General features: G+C 44.1%; 1 protein-coding gene and 1 long non-coding RNA gene across 3 annotated transcripts; one reads left to right on the forward strand and one right to left on the reverse strand.

Moving 5' to 3' along the window:
- LOC134326400 (uncharacterized) lies at positions 1-27,685 on the reverse strand. Of its 2 annotated transcripts, none has more exons than XR_010014503.1 (3): positions 27,580-27,685; positions 12,102-12,170; positions 1-62 (listed from the first exon to the last, which is right to left on the reverse strand). It is a non-coding gene; the product is annotated as an uncharacterized LOC134326400 (long non-coding RNA). The 2 variants fall into 2 exon arrangements; XR_010014504.1 differs by lacking the exon at positions 27,580-27,685 and adding an exon at positions 20,528-20,622.
- On the forward strand, positions 8,268-13,829 carry lrata (lecithin retinol acyltransferase a). Its single transcript, XM_063008552.1, has 2 exons — positions 8,268-8,819; positions 11,855-13,829. The coding sequence occupies exons 1-2, from the start codon at positions 8,268-8,270 to the stop codon at positions 12,005-12,007; spliced, it is 705 nt and encodes a 234-aa protein (XP_062864622.1). The 3' UTR covers positions 12,008-13,829.
- Positions 27,686-27,886: the final 201 nt, after the last annotated feature.

A 27,886-nucleotide genomic window follows, 5' to 3' on the forward strand; every position in this document is an offset into this window, starting at 1 on the left:
TTGACATTCTCTCAGTGACCGCCTCAGATTGTTTCTTAGGGTGCTGATCCCTCTTCAGTGTCCTGTATGAAGGGAGAGACAAGAGAAATATGGGATGTGGCGCCACCAAGTGTTTAAACTAAGAAGTACAACACAGTTAAGCACAAATATTATGTGTGGGCCCGTGGTCCATTATATATTTAGACTTTGATACGGGCCAATTAAAAATGGATGGCGGGCCGCAGTTGGCCGTAGTTTGGACACCCCTGCTATATATACACCGATCAGCCATAACATTAAAACCACCTCCTTGTTTCTACACTCACTGTCCATTTTATCAGCTCCACTTACCATATAGAAGCACTTTGTAGTTCTACAATTACTGACTGTAGTCCATCTGTTTCTCTGCATGCCTTTTAACCCCCTTTCATGCTGTTCTTCAATGGTCAGGACCCCCACAGGACCCCCACAGAGCAGGTATTATTTAGGTGGTGGATCATTCTCAGCACTGCAACCAAAAATATCCAGCCAACAGCGCCCCGTGGGCAGCGTCCTGTGACCACTGATGAAGGTCTAGAAGATGACTGACTCAAACAGCAGCAATAGATGAGCGATCGTCACTGAGTTTACATCTACAAGGTGGACCGACTAGGTAGGAGTGTCTAATACAGTGGACAGTGAGTGGACACGGTATTTAAAAGCTCTGTCTGTGTCTGATCCACTCATACCAACACAACACACACTAACACACCACCACCATGTCAGTGTCACTGCAGTGCTGAGAATGATCCACCACCTAAATAATACCTGCTCTGTGGTGGTCCTGACCATTGAAGAACAGGGTAAAAGCAGGTTAAAAAAGTATGTGGAGAAATAGATGGACTACAGTCAGTAATTGTAGAACTACAAAGTGCTTCTATATGGTAAGTGGAGCTGATAAAATGGACAGTGAGTGTAGAAACAAGGTGGTGGTTTTAACGTTATGACTGATCGGTGTCTGTACACGCTTTGTACACCTAGATTTGTGCAGTTTATCCCATTCTTCATGGCACATCCTGCTGTCTTCAGTCTCCTTGTCCCTGCTGCTTAGAAGCACCCCAATAGCATGATGCTGCCACCACCATGTTTCACAGTAAGGATGGTATCACCCAGCGAAGTGCCTGTTTTCTGCCAGACACAGTGCTGGCTGTTCTTATAAAATTTTGGATAATCAATCCAAATAAACTTTTTTTTTTTAGTTGCCCGAGTCCTTTACATGCTTTACTCAACAGCAGCCGCCCTGGTCACTCCTGATTTTTGGAGTGCTGCAGAGATGCTTCTGCATTTGGCACCAAGGGAAACTCGACTTTTAATCCACCTAATGAGCCAAATACACAAACAAAACCAGCCGGCATGGATCAATAATGTTTATTTAAACCCTGAAGGAAAGAAGTTGTGGTCACTCTGACCGAGCACGTTCACCTCAAACAGCCTGATTTATACATGAAATTAAGAAAGTGCCCCCTCCCCACTTTTCTATTTTTAAATACTTACAGTATTACAATTTAATTATTTAGCACGGTGGTGCAGCTGGTAGTGTGGGTGCTGCACGACTCAGCATTCTGAATTTAAACATTGTTATCCATGTGTACATACAGGTACATTGGAGATAACGGCTCTCACTGTGGTTCGGTGGAGTCGTAAAGCCACAGATATACGTGGCTCAGATATAAAACTATTTTTTCCAGGACGGACGTGGCTGTCGGATCACTTCCCTCAAATAAACTAAATCAGAAAGTGAGCAGTTATGTATGTAAATGTATGTAAATGTAATAGCATGTACAGTGCCTTGCAAAAGTATTCAGCCCCCTTGAACTTTTCAACCTTTTGCCACATTTCAGGCTTCAAACATAACGATATGAAATTGTAATTTTTTGTGAAGAATCAACAACAAGCGGGACACAGTCGTGAAGTGGAACGAAATTTATTGGATATTTTAAACTTTTTTTAGAAATAAAAAACTGAAAAGTGGGGCGTGCAATATTATTCAGCCCCCTTGCGTTAATACTTTGTAGCGCCACCTTTTGCTGCGATTACAGCTGCAAGTCGCTTGGGGTATGTCTCTATCAGTTTTGCACATCGAGAGACAGAAATTTTTGCCCATTCTTCCTTGCAAAACAGTTCGAGCTCAGTGAGGTTGGATGGAGAGCGTTTGTGAACAGCAGTTTTCAGCTCTTTCCACAGATTCTCGATGGGATTCAGGTCTGGACTTTGACTTGGCCATTCTAACACCTGGATACGTTTATTTGTGAACCATTCCATTGTAGATTTTGCTTTATGTTTTGGATCATTGTCTTGTTGGAAGATAAATCTCCGTCCCAGTCTCAGGTCTTTTGCAGACTGCAACAGGTTTTCTTCCAGAATGGTCCTGTATTTGGCTCCATCCATCTTCCCATCAATTTTAACCATCTTCCCTGTCCCTGCTGAAGAAAAGCAGGCCCAAACCATGATGCTGCCACCACCATGTTTGACAGTGGGGATGGTGTGTTCAGGGTGATGAGCTGTGTTGCTTTTACGCCAAACATAACGTTTTGCATTGTGGCCAAAAAGTTCGATTTTGGTTTCATCTGACCAGAGCACCTTCTTCCACATGCTTGGTGTGTCTCCCAGGTGACTTTTTATAGATATCTTTGAGAAATGGCTTTCTTCTTGCCACTCTTCCATAAAGGCCAGATTTGTGCAGTGTACGACTGATTGTTGTCCTATGGACAGAGTCTCCCACCTCAGCTGTAGATCTCTGCAGTTCATTCAGAGTGATCATGGGCCTCTTGGCTGCATCTCTGATCAGTCTTCTCCTTGTTTGAGCTGAAAGTTTAGAGGGACGGCCGGGTCTTGGTAGATTTGCAGTGGTCTGATACTCCTTCCATTTCAATATGATCGCTTGCACAGTGCTCCTTGAGATGTTTAAAGCTTGGGAAATCTTTTTGTATCCAAATCCGGCTTTAAACTTCTCCACAACAGTATCTCGGACCTGCCTGGTGTGTTCCTTGGTCTTCATGATGCTCTCTGCGCTTTAAACAGAACTCTGAGACTGTCACAGAGCAGGTGCATTTATACGGAGACTTGATTACACACAGGTGGATTCTATTTATCACCATCAGTCATTTAGGTCAACATTGGATCATTCAGAGATCCTCACTGAACTTCTGGAGTGAGTTTGCTGCACTGAAAGTAAAGGGGCTGAATAATATTGCACGCCCCACTTTTTAGTTTTTTATTTCTAAAAAAAAGTTTAAAATATCCAATAAATTTCGTTCCACTTCACGATTGTGTCCCACTTGTTGTTGATTCTTCACAAAAAATTACAATTTCATATCGTTATGTTTGAAGCCTTAAATGTGCCAAAAGGTTGAAAAGTTCAAGGGGGCTGAATACTTTTGCAAGGCACTGTATGTAAACATACTCCACTGGTCTTTACGCTAGCGCTGGTTCCCCTGGCCGCTGGTTGACCCATCGTTATAGCTTACGGACAACCAGAGACAGAAAATGGTCCTGACCTACCGATCACCTCGTTTTTTTCCTCTAAACCATAACAGCACTGAACCCGGTGTGAACTTGAAGTACAAACAGAACGTCCTCCGTTTCTCAAGCCTCAGCGCGGTCTCTGATTTCAGCAGCACAAAAAACAACTGATAAGAAACAGCAGCGCTGCTGCACTTCAGTGTGGAGGCGAACTGAGGATTAAACCGTCGGAAATGCTCATTATGTTCAGTTTAATCAGAACATGAACTGTTATCAGCAGTATCGGTGTTAATCTCCATCCAAACACCAGGGTTAACAAGTCTGAACTAATGCAGGACACTAGATTAATCAAAAAAACAAACAACCAAACAAAAACAGCTAAAATAAGAAACATATCCAGTAGTAATAAAGCTTTCTGTTCAAGTACAAAGACTTGCAGATCAGGTACTAGAAGTTCCAGTTGAGATATCAAAAGTTTTAGTAGTTCCAAGTTCAGCTGTTTTGGGTTGGGACCAACAGGTCCAGGTCCAGGAGTAAAGTTTCAAGTCCAAGTACTTCGGTTACATTACAGGAGGTTAACCTGCATGCTAACAACTATGCTACCAGTTCCAGTACCAAAGGTCCCACTTCCCCAACAATTCCTTATTTCATTCCAAGGTTAACCCACATTCTATGTAACATGCTAAAATTAAACCTAGAACATCCAACGACGGTGCAAGGCTTCATGTTCTGTCTCAAATACTAAAATACTCGTCCGTGTTTTTAACCCCATCGTCTGTCTCCACAGAATTGGTTGTTAGTTTTCCAAACCCAGTTACCCAAGTCGTGCTTCGTGTTTTGAGCTGCTTTAGACTTCCACATCTTGGACATTTTGACTAAGCGATTGTTAACTGAATTGCCGTAGGATTGCAACGTCTCATACACTTACTAATAAGTGTATGAGAGCCTAGATTGCAGTCGTTCTTCTAATGGGATCCATGTTGCTTCCATCCTAAACCACTTAACACGGGTCATGCCTAAGATTCTGAACTCCTATAGTGGGGCGTAGTTGCTCTGGGGAAGCACAGTGGTCTATTACGCTAATAAGTTCAAATCTCAACGATGCTATCAACTGACCAGGGCGCCTAACCTTCATGATTGCCTATGTCCGGGGTAGAGTATGGCTGAAGCCCTGTGATGGATTGGATGGATTGTCCAGGGTGTTCCTGGCTTGTGTCCAGACCTGCCTCAAACCTGACCAGGACAAATATTGGGATCTCTTCTTCAACCAGAACGAGTGTAATCGGCACAACTAAAGCTATGAAAAGCAGCAGAAGAACCTTCAGAGCGATTAAAAGCCAAAAATGCGGTCTCGGTCAGCTCAGTCCACTGAACTCCTCCTGTCCTCCCTACGACCTTGTTCTTTAGCCAAGGAACCAGATTCTAAAGGAATGCCCAGTGTGAAAGCCCTCGAGGAGATTCATTTACTGACATTTAGTTCATCCAGTGTAGCCTGGGATATACAATCACCAGACCACCAGACCAGACCTGGTTACACAACGGCGGCTCCTTGAGAAACACGCTGTTTGAAAATTCAGAGACACGCCCGGGCGGCTGGTGTTGAAACGACTGCTTTGTTTGGATCACGAATTTAACCTTAAAAAAAAGCCGAAGAGCCACCGAATCTCTAAGGAGGCTCTAAACTGGTCGTCTTCAAATATCTCACATATAATATGGTTAAGAATTGTTCCTGTCTCTGGTCAATAAGGGATTCCTACACTGAGCTGTAATATGTAAGGTGGAACACGCTATACTCTAATTTATTTATGTATATATACAGATACACGTGTACAGTACAATTAAATTCTTTCTATACGTCTCCCAGCTTGTTTGGAAACTGGGGTCAGAGTGCAGGCACGCCTGGAGCAGAGAGGGTTAAGGGCCTTGCTCAAGGGCCCAAGAGTGGCTAAATAGTTGGTATTCGAACTCCCAAGCTTTTGATTGATAACCCAAAATTCTACCCACTTGGCCACCACAGTCCCAGACATATTTAGATATATTTCAATATTTCTATATACACCACATATAAGTCAAATTAAGCAGATGTAATAATCTAATTATATAAAGGGAATCAACTCTATATGCTTCCAACTTTGCAGCAACAGTCTAGGGAAGGCCCTTTCCCACCCCTGTGCATGAGTGGTTGATTGTGGGTTAGTGTGACTTAGTGTTGGTCAGTGTGGGTCAGTGTGTTTCAGTGTGGGTCAGTGTGGTCCAGTGTGGTTCACTGTCGGTCACTGTTGATTACAGTGGTTCAGTTTTGGTCAGTGTGGGTCAGCGTGTTTCAGCTGGTTGATTGTGAGTTAGTGTTGCTCAGTGTTGGTTCCTGTGGGTTAGTGCGGTTCAGTGTTGGTCAGTATTGGTTACTGTGGTTCAGTGTGGGTCAGTATTGGGTCAGTACTCTATAACAACATGAGTAAAAGCTCAATTTGAAGAAACTCCGGTGTCCTGCACAGAGCCCTGACCTCAGCACTACTCAACAGCTCTGGAATGAACCGGAACATCAAGTGACGCTTTCTTGACCAGCCATACAAGTGCTCTCTTGACTGAATTCGCACAAATTCCCACAGACATGCTTCAAAGTCCTGTGAGAAGCCTCTCAGAAGAGCGGCTGTTATTATAACTAACAGATCACATAGGCTAGTTGTCTGTCTATTTTAGCCATGTGGGATGCCGAACATGCTCATGGTCAGGTGTCCACATACTTTTGGTTATATGCAGTGATGTCACAGGTGCAACAAAGTGATTCCCAATCCGATATTCCCTTCCTGTCCAAACTTCTAGATTTCAAGATTTCAAGGGTTCACAAACTTGTTCCAGTTACTAAGCTCTTGGCAGTGAGTGGCCTGGACCCTGACCAGCACAGAGTCCAGGTGATTACGATCAATTGTGATGTAAAGCGGTCGATGTTGAAGCTTCTTTTCTGATGCACATTAGCAGTTGCTGATAAGAACAGGGGGTATTAGGGGAATAAAGGGGGGCAGTAATGACCCCACAGGGAGCTTTTGTCTGAGGTAATTAACAGAGTACACTCTCTTATTAACCCCCCGCCCAGCGTCTATTACCATCTCTGCCAGTGAGGCTCACTGTGGTCACTGAGGGTCACTGTGGGTCAGTGTGGATCCCTGTGGGTCGGTGTGGTTCAGTGTTGGTCAGTCTGTTTCAGTGTGGTCATTGTGGGTCAGTGTTGTTTAGTGTGGTTGGTTGTGGGTCAGTGTTGTTTAGTGTGGTTGGTTGTGGGTCAGTGTTGTTTAGTGTGGTTGGTTGTGGGTTAGTGTGACTCAGTATTGGTCAGTGTGTTTCAGTGTGGGTCTGTATGGTTCAGTGTGGGTTAGTATTGGTTAGTGTTGGTCACTGTGAGTTAGTGTTGGTTAGTGTTGGTCACTGTGAGTTAGTGTTGTTCAGTATGGTTCACTGTTGGTTAGTGTTGGTTAACATGGTTTAGTTTTGGTCAGTGTGGGTCAGTCTGTTTCAGTTGGTTGATTGTGGATTAGCGTTCCTCAGTGTCAGTCAGTATTGTTTACTGTGGTTTAGTGTCTGCCAGTATTGGTTAGTTTGGGTGAGTATTGGTTACTGTGGTTTAGTGTTGGTCAGTATTGGTTACTGTGGTTTAGTGTTACTGTGGTTTAGTGTTGGTGAGTATTGGTTACTGTGCTTTAGTGTTGGTGAGTATTGGTTACTGTGGTTTAGTGTTGGTGAGTATTGGTTTAGTGTTGGTGAGTATTGGTTACTGTGGTTTAGTGTTACTGTGGTTTAGTGTTGGTGAGTATTGGTTACCGTGGTTTAGTGTTGGTCAGTATTGGTTACTGTGGTTTAGTGTTGGTGAGTATTGGTTTAGTGTTGGTGAGTATTGGTTACTGTGGTTTAGTGTTACTGTGGTATAGTGTTGGTGAGTATTGGTTACTGTGGTTTAGTGTTGGTCAGTATTGGTTACTGTGGTTTAGTGTTGGTGAGTATTGGTCACTGTGGTTTAGTGTTGGTGAGTATTGGTTACTGTGGTTTAGTGTTGGTGAGTATTGGTCACTGTGGTCCAGTGGTTGATTGTGGCTTAATGTTGGTCAGTATTTGTTATTATGGTTCGGTGTTGATTACTGTGATTCATTCATGGTTACATTGGTTCACTGTTGGTCAGTATTGGTTACTGTGGTTCAGTGTTGGTCAGTATTTGTTATTATGGTTTGGTGTTGGTTACTGTGGTTCAATGTTGGTCAGATTTGGTTACTGTGGTCCAGTGTTGGTCAGTTTTGGTCAGTGTGTGTGTAGGGAGGGAGTTTCTGTATGTTTGCTTTAACTGCTTAGAGGTTAATGTACTGGACTAGTAATCAGAAGGTCGCTGGTTCAAGCACCACCACTGCCAGGTTGTCACTGTTGGACCCTCGAGCAAGGCCCTTAACCCTCAATTGCTTAGACAGTTTACTGTCACTGTACTGTAATTCACTTTGGATAAAAGCGTCCGCTAAATGCTGAACTTTTTTATATGTTGGTGTGAATAAAGTACAAATTTCTGACATTATGGAGGCACAATATTAATTCATTAATTCTAAAATAACGTGTTAAAGTGCTGTCCACTTATTCCTGGTGCTCTCTACTGTATAAACACACGCGTATCAGATTAGTTTGGACAACATCTTTAGCGTTAATCCTGACAGGAATTCGACCAATCAGATCGCTCCGTGCTCAGTCCCCGCCTCGCACGCGCTCTATATATATAACGCCCGGACGCGCGCGCGCCGGCACCGATCAGAATCATGTACGACTCTCTGCTGCTCGTGCTGCACAAGCTCTTTCTCTTCTATAACGTGAGCGCGCTCAAAAGCGCGTGGCCGTGGCGACGGAAGCGGGAGCGCGCCGCGCTTCAGGTCGCCACCGCCCCCGTGCCCGCGCTCCCGGCTCTGAGGCGCGGGGACGTGCTGGAGGTGGAGCGCACGCTGTTCGTGCACAGCGGGATTTACCTGGGCCGGGACCGCGTGGCTCACCTGATGCCCGACATCCTGCCCGCGCTCACCGGGGAGCGCGCGCCACCCGCGCCCGCCGTCACTAACGCGCGCCTCATCCTGGGCTGCGTGACCCGGCGCGCGAGCGTGCGCGTGGACTCCGTGACGGACTTCGCGTACGGGGCCGCGCTGCGCGTCAACGAGCTGGACCGGCGCGTGAACGCGCGCGCCATAGCGTCCGAGCAGGTGGCGCAGCGGGCCGAGGGGCTCGTGGGGCGCGTGCAGTACAGCCTCCTGTGGAATAACTGCGAGCACTTCGTGACCTACTGCAGGTACGGGACCGCGGTCAGTCTGCAGACCGACAAGGTGAGCATCACAGCATACTCGTACTCATTTTAATGCACTAAAAACATGCAGTAGGTGGATTGGCTGCTCTGAATTTGCCATTCAACTTTGAGTAAATCAGTACATTAGGGATGCTCCCTTCGGGGCTTTCCAAATGGCACCGCAACCCTGACCAGCACGGAGGGAGTGGTATAAAAATAAATACTTTATTTTATTAGTAGTAGTAGAACAGTAGCAGTAATGGCATAATCAGAAGGTTGCTGGTTCCAGCCCCTCACTGCCAAATCGCCAATGTTAGGCACCTGAGCAAAAAATATTAATCCATCCTGGTCAGGGTTGCGGTGGGTCCTGCACCTGCAAACTGTGCACTGTTGACAAGCCGCCAATCCATCGCAGGACTTCGGCCACCTTCCCTTTCAGACGTGGCCAGACATGTCTGTGTAGATGCCCGACGGGCAGATAGCACAGCCGAGATTCGAACCCGTGTCTCAGCGGTGGTGAACATTTGTTAATTTTTATTATATTATATTATTAGTTTTTAATAACAGACGCCACCTCAGGACGCCTGAAGACTCCATGCGGTAGCTCAGCAGCTGGAAGGTTGCAGGTTCAAGCCCCATCACCACCAAGGGCACTGTTGGGCCCCTGAGCAAGGCTCTCGACCCTCAATAGCTTCATTTGCATTCAGACGTTTTCATCCAAAGTGACTTACAGTACTGTGACAGTATATTATCTAAGCATTTGAGGGTTAAGGGCCTTGCTCAAGGGTCCAGCAGTGACAACCTGGCAGTGGTGGGGCTTGAACCAGCAACCTTTTGATTACTAGTCCAGTACGTTAACCACTAGATGATGTAACACGTATAATGGACATTGTGGCCACATTCATTGCTAATGTATATAATGTATATAATGTATACAATGTATACAATGTATACAATGTATACAATGTGGGTGGTGCAGTGAATAATTACTCTAGCTCACTACTGCGGGATCCAGGGTTCGAATCCCCGCCGGTGCTATCTGCTGGTCAGGCGTCTACACATCTGAGGGAACCAAGTTCCATCCTCTCGAATGATTGGCGTCCTGTCCGGAGTGTGTTACTGCATTTGAACCGGATCCACTCAGACCGAGACCCTGATCAGTGTACAGTATATGCTTCAAACTTTGCGGAAACAGTATGGGGAAGGCCCGTACTCGAGCCAGGCCTCCTCTTATATAAGCAGTGACTGACTGAGCTCAAATCAGAACCAAACCAGACATGTTATGATGCAACACAGTGATTTTATTTTAGTACTTTTGGAACTTTTGGGTTTATTTACAAGCTCATGCAAGCGTTCAGGCACTCCGGTCAAATTCCACGTTATAAATAAACACACCCTCTACAGGCACGATACTGAGCATGAATTATTCTTGCAGAATGTAATGCGCTGCTGAATTTCACGTGGATGAGCAGGAACTGCATCTTCAGCATTTAGCAGACGCCTTCATCCAAAGTGACTCACAATTGAGACTGTATATAATGCAAGCTAATAAGGATTAAGGGCCTTGCTCAAGGGCCCAACAGTGGCAACCTGGCAGATGTGGGGTTTGAACCAGTGACCTTCCAGTTACTAGTCCTGAACTTTAACTGCTGAGCTACCGCTGCACACAACTTTTACTCAGAACATCAACAAAGCAAGAAGGAAGCGCCAACATTCCTGCTTTATGATGTTAAAAATGTTAACTTTCACTGCATGTAAACGTTGAATTATTATGTACACAGATTAGGCATAACATTATGACCACCATCCTAATATTGTGTGCACAAACACCTACTTACAGGAGACGAACCCCCTACCGGTCAAAACTGCAACGAGACCCTGACAATTAAACACATACTGATCGAATGCCCTACCCTGACAGCGACACTTCCGTGCAGACAACATCAAAGATCTCTTCCATAAGACCTCACCAGGGAAAATACATAATTACTTAACACACGTCGAACTAGTACACCTTATGTAATTAAGGAAATGATGGGAGTACCAAGCCGCACCCCGCCCTCTAAAAACATTGTCACCATTATATGGCCGTAATCATGCTGACGTGGCAATAAATCCCAGCTATCATCATCATCATCCTAATATTGTGTTGGTCCCCCTTTTGCTGCCAAAACAGCCCTGTAACTGTGATGCTCTGTGTATTCTGACATCTTTCTATCAGAACCAGCATTAAGTTCTTCAGCAGTTTGAGCTACAGGAGCTCGTCTGTTGGATCGGACCACACGGACCAGCCTTCGCTCCCCACGGGCATCAGTGAGCCTTGGCCGCCCATGACCCTGTCGCCGGTTTACCACTGTTCCTTCCTTGGACCACTTTTGATAGATACTGACCCCACAAAAGCTGCAGGTTTGGAGATGCTCTAGCCATCACAATTTAACCCTCGTCAAACTCGCTCAGATCCTCACGCTCGCCCATTTTTCCTTCTTCTAACATCAACTTTGAGGTTAAAACGTTCACTTGCTGCCTGATATATCCCCCCCACTAACAGGTGCCGTGATGAAGAGATAATCAGTGTTATTCACTTCACCTGTCAGTGCTCATAATGTTATGCCTAGTTGGGGTATATATAGATGTATATATATGCATATAAATGGACATATACGGTACATTCATATATACATGTAGTCATATCTCACCAAAAATTGCTCAACACTGGTTTGCACTTTATGAACACAGTATGAAACACATTTTAATAAAACGCCCCAAATATACCAAGGAAAGACAACAAGTATAAATAGCCTCAATGTGCTGATACGGCGTTAAAAACAAACAATTAAGGATTCTAATCTGACTTCAGTAATTAAATACTTGTTAAAACTCTATCGTCTGTTTATCGCACTCAGTTCTGTAATAAAACTGCATGTATGATTTATAATTATTCACGTCTGATTTCCACTGAATCACCACTGACCTCACGTGGGCCGGTTGGGGACGGCCGAAGGGCCGGATGTGGCCCCGGGGCCGATCAACACCCAGATGTGCTCTAATAGAACTCGTTTCTGACCTCTGTTTCAGTTCTGTAACTGTTTGAAGACGATGATTCAGGATCAGAGGAGCGTTCTCTTCACCATCCTGCTGGGTCTGATCTCCATCCTTTGGTTCGGACCGGCACCTTCTACCACGTTACCCACAATCCTCATACCCTTCGCTCTCTGGATGGCGGGCTGAACCACAGTTTACAGACTGATTTTGTGGACTGGACTTGTTAGCCGTTGGTATTTTGTGGTCTGAACGATGCCAAAAAATATAAACTCGGTCCTACCTGACATTCCACTCAGTACCAGGTCCTGACCGACCCTCTTCTTTCTTCAGCTACGGTACCAGCGGCTACCTGCAGCACAAATACCGCCGTGTGTGTTCAGTACTGAGCGGGTAATCGTTTAAAAAGCACTTTTATTTTGCACAATGCAGCTGAAGCGATTCAGCAAGCGACTGGTTAGCTAACTAGCAAACGAAGCGAAACGAAGTAAAATTGCTTTGTTTGCAATGTAGCTGGAGTCGTGTTAGTTTGCTGATTCCCAAAGTGATCGGTCAATGTACATAGTTATATTAGGTTGCTAATTAGTAAGCTAACCAATAGGCAGGCTAATTAGCGAGCTGTGGAGCCGGATTGGTGCCAGATCAGTTTGGTAATTCCCCAGCTATCCAGTTAGCATGCTAAACGATTTGTGTTATAACTAGCTGCTGGGCTAACTTGCTATATTGCCAACTACAGAAACAGTAATGTTCTTTTGTATGTTCTCTTTTGAGCTGTGATGTACGTATAACTATTAGCTTTCTAAAATGGTTAGCATAACAGATCTGCCATGCTAAACAGTTAGCAGAATACAGTAACTGTGCCTTATCAGAAGAAGCATCTTTACTGATTGGTCCATTTATGTTTCCAGTTAGGTTTTCGGCTAGCTAGCAGGCTACTTAGCATTTTGCTAACATTCTGGTGGATAGCGAGCCTGCAGAATAAAAGTAAAGAATGTTCATTGGCTAATTGGTTGCTGTACAGATTACATAGTACTTTAACTAGTAAGTAAAATGTAAAACATAATACCAATTTCAAACTCTTTTGCTAATTAGCCAGTAAAACAACGATCTGGTGGCAGACACAATGCTAAATAAATTGCTAAATTAAGGCTTTACGTTCAAAACGCCAAAACGCAGCAAATTCTGGTGCGTAGCTAGAAAAAACTACCTTGCTAAATAACTAGGAGAGTGAAGAAATCATAGCTTGTTGGCTGCTAATTAAACTAAACATGTTGCTAAATTAAATGCTAGATAGGTCACTTAGCTGGTGCGCTAACTGTCTTTGTTGCTAACTAGCTAGCAGATTAAAGTCAGAGCTTTGTTGGTTGTTGTACAGATGGAGTTACATTCAGAGTCTGAACACAGCAGACGATTTTTTATATATTAAAATATTATTATTATTATTATTATTTTTACATCATTAGCAAATAGCTTAAAACTGAAATGCGTTCTGGGTATTTTAAGCCCGTGACTTGCACACTGATGACTTTTGCACAAACTTTGGGCTAAAAGTAACGAAGCAGCCCTCTAAATGATGAACGGGATGAGGGGATTGTTGCCAATAAAAGCAATAAAATAAAGTGGATGTGGACGAGGGCAGTGCTGTACAGGATTGGAACACAGCCATTACTTATAAACATTAAAAATGAGATGAAGCTTTTTTCTACCTATTATTGTACATGACGTGATGTCTTAGTGTTTTATAACACAGAATATTTGTACTATTGTATTAAAATGCTATATTTTTACTGTAACATGTTATATACGTTCACATGTATTTGTTTATGTATTTAGATTGTAGTACTGATTCACACGTTCACTGTATTATAGCGTCTGTACATGTTGATTTGTTTGTTTTGTACCACAATAAGAAGCATAAAACGATCAAGCTTACATAACGTCTGTATATTCGTACATTGAGGGGTATCTGTATTGTACCTTAAACTCATTAAAGATACAGTAATACACTCTTGTACAGCGCTATGCAAAAGTTTGTGCACCCCTGGTCAAACTCTGTCACTGTGAGCAGCTTATGCCAAGTTTACATTTACATTTTCAGCATTTAGCAGACGCTTTTATCCAAAACGACTTACACAATGAGCTGAACACGATGAGCAATTGAGGGTTAAGGGCCTTGCTCAGGGACCCAACAGTGGCAACTTGGTGGTGGTGGGGCTTGAAATGGCAACCTTCTGTTTACTAGTCCAGTACCTTAACCACTGAGCTATCACTGGCCCCCAGTTTACACTACATGACTTTCCAAGTCGTCGGGTCGCTGTACAGTTCACACTACACGACTGGATCTCTTGTAATCGGGAGTCTTTCAAGTGGGTGTGTATTTCACACTACACGACTGATCGGCGACAGGGGTTTTCACACTACACCATCTATCACCGACTGGAATCGCAGGCGAGCTTCTCTGTTCTCCCAAACTACGTTCTGTCACGAAAACAAACGTAAGAAGTGACGAGGGGTTTAATGATACCACGTCCAAAAATGCACGTCAACAAGTAGCGAGTCTGAGTACTGTATAAATACTGCGTTTCCCCTCACACCGTATCTTGCGTTCTCATTGGCTGTTCGACATAGCACCCATTGCCAGTTGTGCGACTCAGATCCAGATATTTGACATGCTAGATATCTGTCTTCGGTGGTCGGCGATTGAGAGCCGAGTTCCGATCGACGAGCGAACGCCGAGTTGCTTCAGAGCCGGCAAATGAACTCGCCTCGTGCAGGTGAAAAGATGCCACTGCACACGTGTCGAATCCAGTTGTACAAATCATTAATTTAACTGTTCTTGTGGTAAAACACGCTAGCACACCAGAGCTGGGATCTCTAATACATCGTATCGAATCTCGGCTCTGCCATCCGCTTGGGCTGGGAGGCTACATGATTGGCTGTTGTTCACAGGGTAGGACAAGCCGGATAGGGAGCTCCTCAAAACTGCTGCAATTACGATCTCTGCTGGCTGGTTGATGGTGTGAGCCGAGAAATAATGCTGATCAGGGTGTGGCTCTCCGTACACAAAGCTGGTCCGCATATGAACTCACCTCTTGCTGGTGAAAAGATGCGGTCATTACTGCACACGTGTCGGAGAGGGCGCGTGTCAGTCCTGCTCTCCTCAACCAGGCCGGGGATCGTAATGAAATTGGGTAATTAGATACGACTAGACTGGAAGGAAAATTGGGAAAAAACCAGAACCAGTAAAATTTTCTTGTGCTGCTGACTGGAACACGAGCCCAAAGCCTGATCGATCCACCCCATCCAGAAGAGTCAGTGTTCTTTACACGAGGTTCTGCCCCCTTTTCTTCTCCAAACGTGCACATCAGTCTGAGATCTAATTAACTTTCACCCCATCAGCTGCTGTTTAAGGTGAGGAGGAAAAGATCAGCTTACAGATTTTAGGACCTGAATCAATTACTGACAAATAAAAGCTGCAGTAATTAGAAGGTAAAAAATTATAAAGAGTTTATTCATCACTCAGCTGTGATTACATTAAGAAAAATAAAAGTCGTGAGATTATCAGTAGAAAATAATGTAGGTGAGCTGTAAAAGTGATCTCTTATGTTAATAAAACTTTTAATACAAATGAAGTCCTTGAGGAAATGAAGAAATGCAAAGTGGCTGAAGTGGACGTAGATTTATCTGGGCTCTGAAATCCTCTGTAAATGTAAATGAATTTGGAACAAGAAGCTTTCATTTCCACTTAAATTGCTCCTTTAGTGGATTTAAATTCATTTTATACGTGCACAATTTCTGAACGGAGATAAAATGACTTTAATTTTCGGCATTATTATATTTTCATGGGTTCCGTTTAACTATCTGTGATAGAAAGAGTTCAGGGATGTTGCTGCATCCTGAAACTGACCAGCTCAGACTTGCCGGCGTGTCTGGAACCTCCTGCACTGAGCTGTGTGATGAAGACTGAAGAGTGAATCTCATCCTGCATCTGGTTTGTGTTTCAGCTCATTATCAGCTGTTTATGAACCAATCCAGATAAACACGTTACTGTCATGATTAAATGCTTCTAAAACAGCTGGTTTCTGCTCAGTGTATTCAGTAAAAGAGCTTGGTGGGGTCTGTATGGGGGGCGAGGGTATGAGGGGGTTTGTATGGGGGTGAGGGTCTGTATAATGGGGTCTGTATGAGGGTAATGATCCAGTCAGTAATGGAACTTTTTGGGACCAGCAGTGTGTCTGATATGGCTGTGTGACAAATAAGTAAGAGCAGAAGCAACCAGAAAGGGGGCGATTACTTTTTCACACCACTGCAGCTGAGCCAAGTGTGTTTGCACCAGTAAACCATCCGCCTGGGTACAAAGTGTTGCGATAGTGAACAGCGCCATCTAGTGAACACACAACATTATTAATTACAGCCACGTTTTAATGCACTTAATTTAACATCACAAACTATAAAGAGTCTAGTGAGCTGCCTGATCAGCTGCCTCAGTAGAGAGGGTTCTAATAAAACCTGGAACTCATAATGCAGATTATATAGACGGACCGCAGTTTTAGCTTAATAAGCTAACACAGTTAGCCTCAGGCCGTTCAACCCGCTAGCACGCCAGCTAACGTCTCCCTCCGTGTACTGTACCGAAACGGTTAAACCGTCCCTGACGAGCCTGAATTTACAAGTAAACGACACTCGTGCACCTTTATACACATTAAACATCAACGATAATTTATTTACATTTGAAAGGAACTCTGTTGGTTGCTCCGCATTTATTCGCCCGCCATGTTTGTAATTTTTTTGTGAGGAAAGTCGTGCCGCACTGAATGCTGGGATTACCTTCAGCGCTGAGGAGGCGTCGGACGCTCCCTCGTTATTCAGTCAGATTATCACTCAGAATTAAGGTGCCTCAGTAGGGACATTTTAAGGGATCTAGGAATTTAGACATGCCCTCTTCCCGGGAGTGTAGGATGACGTATAATACATAGAGAGATCACTAGGTTTACGGACGGACCCATAAACTCCTAAAAGACCATTTACAATGTGTTAAAAACAACTACATTTACATTTTCAGCATTTAACAGACGCTTTTACCCAAAGTGACGTACAGTACTGTGACAGTATGTTGTCCAAGCAGTTGAGGGTTAAGGGCCTTGCTCATGGGCTCAACATGGCAACCTGGCAGTGGTGGGGCTTGAACCAGTGACCCTTTGATTACTAGTCCTGTACCTTAATCTCTAGGCCAGTCATAATAAAAGCTGTTTATTGTCGAAATTCAAATCCGAAAACGGAGAGCGGAGAGTGAGCGAGACACACACACACACACACACACACACACACACACACACACACACACACACACACACACACACACACAGAGAGAGAGAGAGAGAGCGCGAGAGAGAGACACACACACACACTGATTGTTTTACTACCTCATTACCGTAAATATTATAATTTTTATTGTTATTATTTTGCACTGTTTTTATTAATATTTTATTCTATTTTATATTTTTTTGCTCATGTAACTGTTCTGTATATATTTGTTCTTTCTTACTGTTATTTTTTATTATTTCTCTCTAACTTGCTTTGGCAATACGAATGTCTTTATTTGTCATGCCAATAAAGCTTCTTTTGAGTTTGAGTTGAGAGAGCCGTAACCGAGCTACAGAGAGAACATGCAGAAAAGAAGCAGTGCTCTTAGTATAATGACAAATAATTGAGAAATAAACTATAAACTTGTTTAGTTATGTTAAATCTGATTCGTTCATGGCACGAACTGAGCTTTTCGAGCCTAACTTACATCAAGAACAAGTACAGGGAGCGACTGAGGGCTCTGGACCAGGAGCTCCGTGTTTGCTTCTCATCCATCCCTGCCAGAATAGGGCGATTGTGTGCATCATCCCAGGCTCAAGTTTCCCATTAAAAGTAAGTCACGTTTACCCCTCCCTCCCTAAATGACACCTTATGGTGTGTGTGTGTGTGTGTGTTAGCAGTCCGAGGGATGCCGAGATTTGCATATTTTTAAAGGGTGCCGTCACTGAAAAAAGGTTGAGCAACACTGCACTAGGCTACAACTGCCCAAGTACATGTCCCAAGCCCAGATGGAAACAGGAGGGTTGCATCAGGAAGGGCATCCCTGGGTGGGGCGCCAGCGGTGCAACCAAACGTTTTAAGTGTTAAACCAGTAATACCAAGAATGGCCTGTAGATGGCGCACTAAAAAATTTAGAGTCGTCTCTAAAAATAAGCTGTGTAAAAACAATAGACAATTACGCCACCAAGTAATTTAGCAACTGTAACAGTATGAAATAAAAGAAATGAATTGTAGATTAACCACACAGTATCGTCTAATAAAACTATATACTGAACCGACTCATTAATCAGCTCAGTAAGACCAGCCACATCACACCTACACCGTTACAAAACATCCAGCAGACTGACCTTGCTTAAAAACAGCTATACGATGGACTGAATTCGATAACACACACTTATACCCATCAAAAATATAAAATACGACATGTCTGGCAGCAGAGACGCTCAAAATCCGCCTTTAGAAGAGACGAAAATCGAATCATCAGGCCGCCAGCGTTTAATTTAGGTAAGTGATACAGAAAGAGCGCTCTGAATCTGATCTGAATCTAACCTGATGTTTATCAGACTGATGAAGGTGAGTCAGCTCAAGGTCTGTCCTAAAATAAAATAAAATATAAATACACTACATTGCCAAAAGTATTCACTCACCCATCCAAATCATTGAATTCAGGTGTTCCAATCACTTCCATGGCCACAGGTGTATAAAACCGAGCACCTCGGCATGCAGACTGCTTCTACACACATTAGTGAAAGAATGGGTCGCTCTCAGGAGCTCTGAATTCCAGCGTGGTATCGTGATGCCACCTGTGCAACAAGTCCAGTCCTAAAATTTCCTCACTACTAAATATTCCACAGTCGACTGTCAGTGCTATTATAACAAAGTGGAAGTGATTGGGAATGACAGCAAAACAGCCACTAAGTGGTACCACATAAAATGACAGAGCGGGTCAGCGGATACTGAGGAACATAGTGCGCAGAGGTCACCAACTTTCTGCAGAGTCAATCGCTACAGACCTCCAAACTTCATGTGGCCTTCAGATGAGCTCAAGAACAGTGTGTAGAGCTTCATGGAATGGGTTTCCATGGCCGAGCAGCTGCATCTGAGCCTTACATCACCGAGCGCAATGCAAAGCGTCGGATGCAGTGGTGTAAAGCACGCTGCCACTGGACTCTAGAGCAGTGGAGACGTGTTCTCTGGAGTGACGAATCACGCTTCTGCGTCTGGCGATCCGATGGACAAGTCTGGCTTTGGTGGTTGCCAGAAGAACGGTACTTGTCTGACTGCATTGTGCCGAGTGTAAAGTGTGGTAGGAGGGGGGATTATGGTGTGGGGTCGTTTTTCAGGAGTTGGGCTGAAGCCTATCGCAGCTTTTCAATGGGCGCAGGGCACACAGTAACACCCTGGACGGGGCGCCAGTCCATCGCAGGGCAGACACACATACACACACACACACACATACACACACCCATTTACCTATAGGGCAGTTTAGTGTCTCCAGTTAACCTGACTGCATTTTTTTTTTTTGGACTGTGGGAGGAAACCCACACAGACACGGGGAGAACATACAAACTCCACACAGAAAGGACCTGGACCACCTTGCCTGTGGATCGAACCCAGGATCTTCTTGCTGTGAGGTGACAGTGCTACCCACTTTGCCACCGTGCCGCTCCAGTAACAGAACAGCGACCCTGTATTACCGCCGACGGTTTTAAAAGTGACATTCAGCCGTCTGGTGTCCATAAATGTTTTGCCATACACTGGAGCATCATGGGTAACACACTTTGTGTGGCACACCCCTCCTGACATGCCCCTAACCCTCCTGTTTCTATCCAGGCTTGAGACCTGCACTGAGAGCGCACTGACAAGTGCACCTCCAAATGTCTAGGCTATTTATTGTTGATAAAGAAGCCTGATTGGCCCACAGCACAGCTGAGATTCGAACCCTGGATAGCACACTTAACCTCTGTGCCACCTGAGCGCCCAGTTGAAATGAAATCGATGTGAATCAATAAAAGAATCAGAAGGTGGATCACTGGCTGTCTGCTGAAGTCACGTACAGGGTTAGAACCAGAATGATCGAAGTCGGAGGTGATTCTACTCAATAAGCTTCCAGCTGTTCTACCCGGGGACAGTGTGTGTGTGTATGTGTGTATGTGTGTGTGTGTGTGTATGTATGTAAGTGTGTGTGTGTGTGTTTTGGATGCACAATACGTTGTCTCAGTAGGAGCATTTTGACCGACATTCGGTGCATGTGATTGGCCATTCCATGCCTGTGATTGGTCATTCGATGCCGGTGATTGGCTGTTTCGTAAAGCTCACTCCTGATTGGCTAGAAACCCACTTACCTGCTTAAATGTAATGCACAGATCTGATCAAAATATCTGGACGTTACTGTGGCTTTAAGCCGTCCAGTCTGGTGGTTCTTGTGTGAAAGAAAAAGGTCCAACCAGCAACGTAAATAATGAAATAATAAATAATAAATAATAAAAGCACAAACAAGCGTCTGGGTTATATTGTACAATGCAGCATTCAAAACCGGCGGTGATTTTGGTTCGAGAGTCAGTTTGAGAGTCTGGTCCTCACGCCACGTTCACTGAAAGCGATTTTAAAGGAGTCAGAACTGACCTTGTTCAGGAGCAGAGCTTCACTCTGACCGAGCTCTAATCAGATTAATCCTGATGGGCGGCGCTACAGAAACTGATCTCAGTACAGACGCGGGTCACGCGGCGTCCCATTAGCAGCACCATGAAAAATCACTGCACAGAGATAAATGCATTCTGGAAAATTCTTGCTTCAATCTCCCTAATGTTCTTCACTATATGACCAGAAATACGTGGACGCTAAACCGTGATCCTGTCGGGCCTCCAGTTCAGAAATTATAACTAATTTTGACTGTTACACGACCAGCAGGTAGCGCTAGTGGTAGCGCTAGTGTTAGCTTCGGAGAACAGGGTTTGATCCTTATATGTGGAGTGTGCACTGACTACTCACTGTCTGGGTATAAATGAGTGAGTGTGATGCCCCTTGGTAAACTGGCACCCTGTCCTGTAGTCCTGCCCTGTGTCCAGTGTTGCAGGGATGTGCTCCAGACTCACTGCGACCTTGACCCTCATGGAAACAGAAACCATTCATGCAGAAACCTTCCTGTTCTAACAGTACATATCCAGTTTTGAGGTTCTGGTACCAGGCTCCTGTGCTGCCTTGATGATGTAGGTATCCTGTGTTATGGATGGACGCTGGATGGACGTTGACAGGACATTCGTAAAGCGGTTACAGGACACGAGGGCTATTTTTTAAAGACGAGAGACAGAAGAATAGGTGTCCACCCCCCCACCCCCCCCAATGGCATTGGGGTGATTTATTTGAATGTGTGACAGGATAAAATGAAACGAGGGGCAGGAGCGGATCAAATCCTCGTCCACTATAAAACCCGAGGATCCACCGGCCATCACGCTGCCCGCAGCCAAGCCGTAAATATCGCTCCCGGCGTTCTGGACACGAGCGGTCACGGAGGGAGGCCGGGCGCTCGGGAACAGCTCCGCGGGGAGACTGATATTTCTGGCTACGTCTTCCTGAGTAGCGCTGAAGCTAATTGTGTCAATTAGCGTCAGCGCACATGTATTTCAGTCAGGCGGGTGGACAGTAATGAAATCCATACCACTTACAGCTGATTATCAAGGGCTCAGGTGAGTAATGCATTCTGGGTGATTTTATTAGCGCCGGGGGCCGTCAGCTGGAGACAAACAAGTACCTTCAGTAGCGGCGCTCAGAAGTATGTGGACGCCCAGCCGTATTTACATTTACATTTTCTGCATTTAGCAGACGCTTTTATCCAAAGCAACTGACAGTACTGTGAGAGTATAGAGTCTAAGCAATTGAGGGTTAAGGGCCTTGCTCAAGGGCCCAACAGTGACAACCTGGCAGTGGTGGGGCTTGAACCAGTGACCTTTTGATTACTAGTCCAGTACTTTAACCACTAGGCTACAACTGCCTGTATACCAAAGTGACTTACAGTACTGTGACAGTATAGAATCTAAGCAATTGAGGGTGACAACCTGACAGTGGTGGGGCTTGAACCAGCAACCTTTTGATTACTAGTCCAGAACATTTCACTCTAAGCACAGACTGGACATTAATATAAACACAACAGAGTTAGCCTGCACTTCTCTAGGGAAGCTTTTAAGATTCTGTAATATGTCTGTGGGAATTTGTGCAGTTGTGAGGCCAGTCACTGATGTTGGACAGGAAGGTCCGGCTTGCAATGGACATGAGCTATATAAAACTGAATAATGTATTGGTCATTTCTGTTGAGTTGATTGGCCATTTCATTCTGGTCAGGGTCACAGTGCATCTGGAGCACATCCAAGAAACCCTGGGCACAGGGAATACACCCTGGATAGGGTGCCAGTCTACCACAGGGCATCACACACTCACTCAATACACCAAGTTAATCATGAGATACAATACACATACAGGCACAATTACTGTACTACAAACGTGGATCAAACCCTGTTCCCTGAGGCTGAGCTGAGCTGACACTACCCTTCTGGCTCATCTAATAGTATGCACATTGATACACTAGTGTTTTCTGCTGGTTTATGTGATCATACATACAATCAATGTCATTATACAATGTCATATAGACACAGATTAAAACACTAAATACTTCAGAAAAAGTTGGGACAGTATGGAAAATGCAAATAAAATAAAAACACAGAGTTCCTTACATTTACTTTGACTTTTATTTGATGTCAGACAGGATGAACCTGAGATATTTCATGTTTTATCTGCTCAACTTCATTTCATTTATTAATAAACATCCATTCCTGCATTTCAGGCCTGCAACACATTCCAAAAAAATTTTGGGACGGGGGGCAATTTAGGGCTAGTAATGAGTAAAAAAAAAAATGTGATTCCAAACAGGTGCAACTTTACTGTGCAAAACAGAAGCCTTATGTTAACCAGGTCCAGAAGCGGCATCGACTTCTCTAGGCTCTGAGGCATCTAGGATGGACCATCACACCGTAGAAACGTGTATTGTGGTCAGATGAATCAGCATTCCAGGTCTTTTTTGGAAAAAATGAACGTCGTGTGCTCCGGACCAAAGACGAAAAGGATCCAGACTGTTATCAGTGACAAGTCCAAAAGCCAGGGTCTGTCATGGTATGGGGGTGTGTCAGTGCCAGGGTCTGTCATGGTATGGGGGTGTGTCAGTGCCAGGGTCTGTCATGGTATGGGGGTGTGTCAGTGCCAGGGTCTGTCATGGTATGGGGCATGTAAGTACCAGGGTGTGTCATGGTATGGGGCGTGTCAGTACCCTTGGTAAAGGTCATTTACACTCTGTGATGCAGCATTAATACAGAAAAGTACATTAAGATCTAAGAGCAACATGTGCTGCCTTCAAGACGTCGTCTTTTCCAGAGACGTCCAGCATTTTTCAACAACGATGCAAAACTACCTGCTGCACACATTACAAAGGCGTGGCTGCAGAAGAAGAGGGTATGGGTACTGGACTGGCCCGCCTGCAGTCCTGACCTGTCCTCAATAGAGAACGTGTGGAGAATTTTGACCCCGTACTGTTGTACATCTTAAGACGTGTTTGCAGGAAGAACGAGACAAAATAAAAGCTGAAACACTAAATCACTTGGTCTCCTCAGTGCCAAAATGTCTTTTAAGTGGTGAAAAGGAACGACAACATTATAAAGTGGTAAATGCTTTTCTGTCCCAACTTTTTTTGGAATGTGTTGCAGGCCTGAAATGCAGGAATGGATGTTTATTTATAAATGAAATGAAGTTGAGCAGATAAAAGATGAAATATCTCAGATTCATCCTGTCTGACATCAAATAAAAGTCAATGTAAGGAACTGTTTTTTTATTATTATTATTATTATTATTATTATATACGTAGGAGCCTCTCTTCTAAATATATGCTGTAGATCTTCCCTTATGTCCAACAAGCTCATGATCAGGTGTCCACATACTTTTGGCCATTGGTATTTGTGTATAAAAATTCACAGAAGCGTCCCTCAGTGTGTTTACGTCTCCTCTCTGGACCCTGAACCCTAATTACTCTCCCGCTTGTCACTTTTAAATATCACCACCTCCAAATCTGAGATGAGATCTCCCGAGTTTCTCTTCCCCCGGACGTCTGATGTTCGTCTGATGTTCGTCCAGGCCTGAAGAATGGTGCGTTTAACCACGGCCGGCGCGGCGTCCTCAGCGTGCCAGCGCCGCATCAAACCTGGCACGGATTTAATTAAAAGTGGAAGAGAAGGATCGATATCAGATTGAGATGCCGAGCTTTTGTTTTGAGAGAGCCGAGCGAGTCCGGCCAACTCGTTCATGATTTAATACTTTCGGCAGTCAGAGTGAAACCGATCCGGTCTGCGTTTACTTCAGAGCGTTTTCACACAAATGATCATTAAAATAATGTTTTAATCTCAGAACGTCGGTCCTGTGGCTCCACTCCGCCCACGCTGACCCTAAATTCATTCATTTTTTAATTAGTTTGATTAAAAAATGCATCATGGCTTTACTTTTACTTCTTTAATAAAAACAATATGGAACGTTAATGACGCCTCAATTCATCAAGCGTGCTGAGATGCTAAGATAACACGTTCGTTTCTATCCTAGCTGAATACAATTTTTGCAAATGATGGTCAAAGGTTTTGCTCAAGGGCCCAACAATGGTAACTTGGCATTGGTGGGGCTTGAACCATGAACCTTTTGATTACGAGGCCGTTGATTATGAGCAGTTCTTATCCAAAAACCATCAACTAGATCAGTAATTCAAACACAGCTAAGCATTTTTTCAAATGTCCTTTATTAGGAGAAATTGGCTTTCGCTGTAGTTCGGTGTAGTACTAAAGCCTTAAGGATTAATGTGTTTTATTTATTCATTTATGAATTTTTCTTCATTTTAATTTTGATCAACTTTATACTGATCAGGGTCAAGATTTCAAAACATGTCTGCTGGAATTTGTTCCTATTCTACCCCATGAGATCAAAAATGCTTGGCTTGAAAAAAATGGAAAAATGGGCTATCACTGTGGTTCGGTGGAGTTCTAAAGCCTAAGAGATTAGGGTGTTGTACTCCACTCTATTCCTTCTGAAAAGGATTTTTATTTCTTTAATTATTTTATTTTATTCATAAGTTTGATCAACCACTTTATTCTAATCAGGATTTTAAAATGTGTCTGCTGGAATTTGCTCCCATTCAGGAAAATGAAGAAATTGGCTTTCGCTGGGGTTCGGTGGAATACTAATGCCGTACTGATTAAGCTGTTGTTCATTTCTTTAATTATTTTAAACTTATTTTTATTTTAATCAACCGCTTTATCTTTATCAGGGTCAGGATTTCAAAATGTGTCTGCTGGAATTTGCACCCATTCAAACCCCAGGAGCACTTGTGAGGTCAAAAAGGCTTGGCCTGCGATCAGCATTCCCATTCATCCCAAACATGCTTACTGCTGTTATGCTTACTGACATAATAACTGGATGTGACTGAAATGGGTGTCCACATACTTTTGGCGATGCTGTACAGCGCTGTGTGTGTATCAGTGCACTCGCTGAACTTTTCTCTTCAGGTGTTCAGGACTTGGATTGTTCTTTTGTAATAAATGCCAGCTGAAAGGTCGCATCATGTCGTGGGAGAAGGTCATTAAACGCTCGGATCTATGAAACGGTCAGTGAGCACCGTCGGTCTGTAATCTTTCAGTAAACAGCGGTCAGATTTTTATTTCTGCTTATTGATTAATCAGCGGGGGTCATGTTCTAAACCCTCTCTAAACTGTAGATTTGGGTTGTGGCGGCCGAGATGAATTCATTTACGCAGAGCAGCTTGAAGCCTGCTGAGCCCTAACCTAATTTCACACGTCCCATAATGCCTCTCTTCTCATTTCCATTTACCGTAAGTCAGAATCGAGGCCTGCGCCGGTCGTACCACACCAGAGCCGGAAATAATAACGTTTCCTCACGTCGGCCCTTAACGCAAACAGCTGGGTGGTCACCTCCATAACCATAAAACGGAGAACATCAGACCCCAAAAAGGAAAATATCAGACCTCAAAACAACGGACATCAGACCCCTAAAAGGAGAACATGGTGTCCTGGAACTCCAGTAACCTGCACATAGCCCTGACCTCCACCTCATTGTACAGCTAGTCTGTTTGCACATTGATTGCTTGGCAGATCTTTTTCACAAAGGCTCTGATGACTGAATAGGCACAAATGTCTACAGACACACTACAAAATCTCATGAAAAGCCTTGTTAAAGGAGCAGAGGCTGGTGTAGCTGCAAAGAGAGGCGGCATCTCCCTTAATGGTCCAGAGTCCAGAGTTTTACTGAGTTACCGGAATGAATGAGTCCAGATTTCAGGATCTGTCCTGTCAGGTCTGATTCAGTCGCTTCCTAATTTTGAATCATTTGTCAATCGATTTAGAATCAGTTTCACTTCAGTCTTAGTTTAAAAATGATGGCCAGATTCTGACCAATCACAGCAGAGCAGATGTAGAAACTGGGCGTAGTTTACGGGCAGCGGGAGGTAATAAATAAATATATAAATAAATGAATAAAGGCGGAGAGGCGCACTGGATGGAGATGCGCACTGGATGGAGCAGCAGCAGCTGGACATCAGCATCAGCGGCTGGTTTCACTGGTCTCAAACTGGTGTAAACGTGGACGAACCGACACCGATCTGTACTGGGATTTCATACTGAAGGAAAATGAAGTTACTGGGATTGTTTTTTGGATGTGAGAACCTGGACGCGCCTGAACCGAGCGCGTTTATTTCTCTACACTGTGCGGAACGGAACTGGAACACAACTGCGCGCCTCCTCGTCTGAACTTACCGGGGATCTAATACTTTATACAGGTGAGATCAAATTAGAGATCTTAATGATTTAATAGCAGGTGATTCTCACACGGTTCGGGATCTAAATATTTTTTCTAGCCTTGTAATAATAATAATAATATTTATTTATTTATTAGGATTTTACCGTCATGTTTTACTTTTTGGTTACATTCCTGACAGGACAGGTAGTTCAAGTTTAGTGTCAAACAGTCATGGACAATTTTGTATCTCTAATTCACCTCACTTGCACGTTTTTGAACTGTGGGAGGAAACCGGAGCTCCCAGAGGAAACCCATACAGTGGAGAACATGCAAACTCCGCACAGAAAGGACCCGGACCGTTCCACCTGGGGATCAAACCCAGGACCTTCTTGCTGTAATAATAATATAATATAGGGCAGTTGTAACCCTCAGTTGCTTAGACAATATACTGTCACAGTACTGTAAGTCGCTTTGGATAAATGCCGAAAATGTAAAACGTAGTAGTAAATAATAGTAATGGATGGCACGGTGGCTTGGTGGGTAGCACTGTCGCCTCACAGCAAGAAGGTCCTGGGTTTGAATCTCAGGTGGAGCAAGCTGGGTCTTTTCTGTGTGAAGTTTGCATGTTCTCCCCACGTCTCTCTGTGTTTGTGTGTGTTTCCTCCGGGTGCTCCGGTTTCAAAGACATGCAAGTGAGGTGAATTGAAGATACAAAATTGCCCTAAGTGTGTGTGTGTGTGTGCCATGTGATGGACTGGCGACCTGCACCCACTGCGACCCTGAACAGGATAAAGCGCTGGTAAAACAGACAGATAATAAATAATAATAAAAGTAATAAAGCTTACCTGTCAGTTCAGATTTCTAGCAGCAGTGTTGATGGGGGCAGCACAATGGCTCGGTGGGTAGCTCTGTCGCCTCACAGTGAGAAGGTCCTGGGTTCGATTCCCAGGTGGAGCTGTCCGGGTCCTTTCTGTGTGGTTTGCATGTTCTCCCCGTGTCTGTGTGGGTTTCGTCGCACAGTACAAACACATAACAAAATAGCCGGGTCTTTGTTTGACATTGAACTTGAAGTGATGAATCATGGAAAACATCACCTTAAGATCCAAATAAACAGGCAACAAACAAACTTACAATTATGACTGAACACAATAG

Source organism: Trichomycterus rosablanca, chromosome 14 (assembly GCF_030014385.1).
Source record: "Trichomycterus rosablanca isolate fTriRos1 chromosome 14, fTriRos1.hap1, whole genome shotgun sequence".
NCBI classification, from domain to species: domain Eukaryota; kingdom Metazoa; phylum Chordata; class Actinopteri; order Siluriformes; family Trichomycteridae; genus Trichomycterus; species Trichomycterus rosablanca.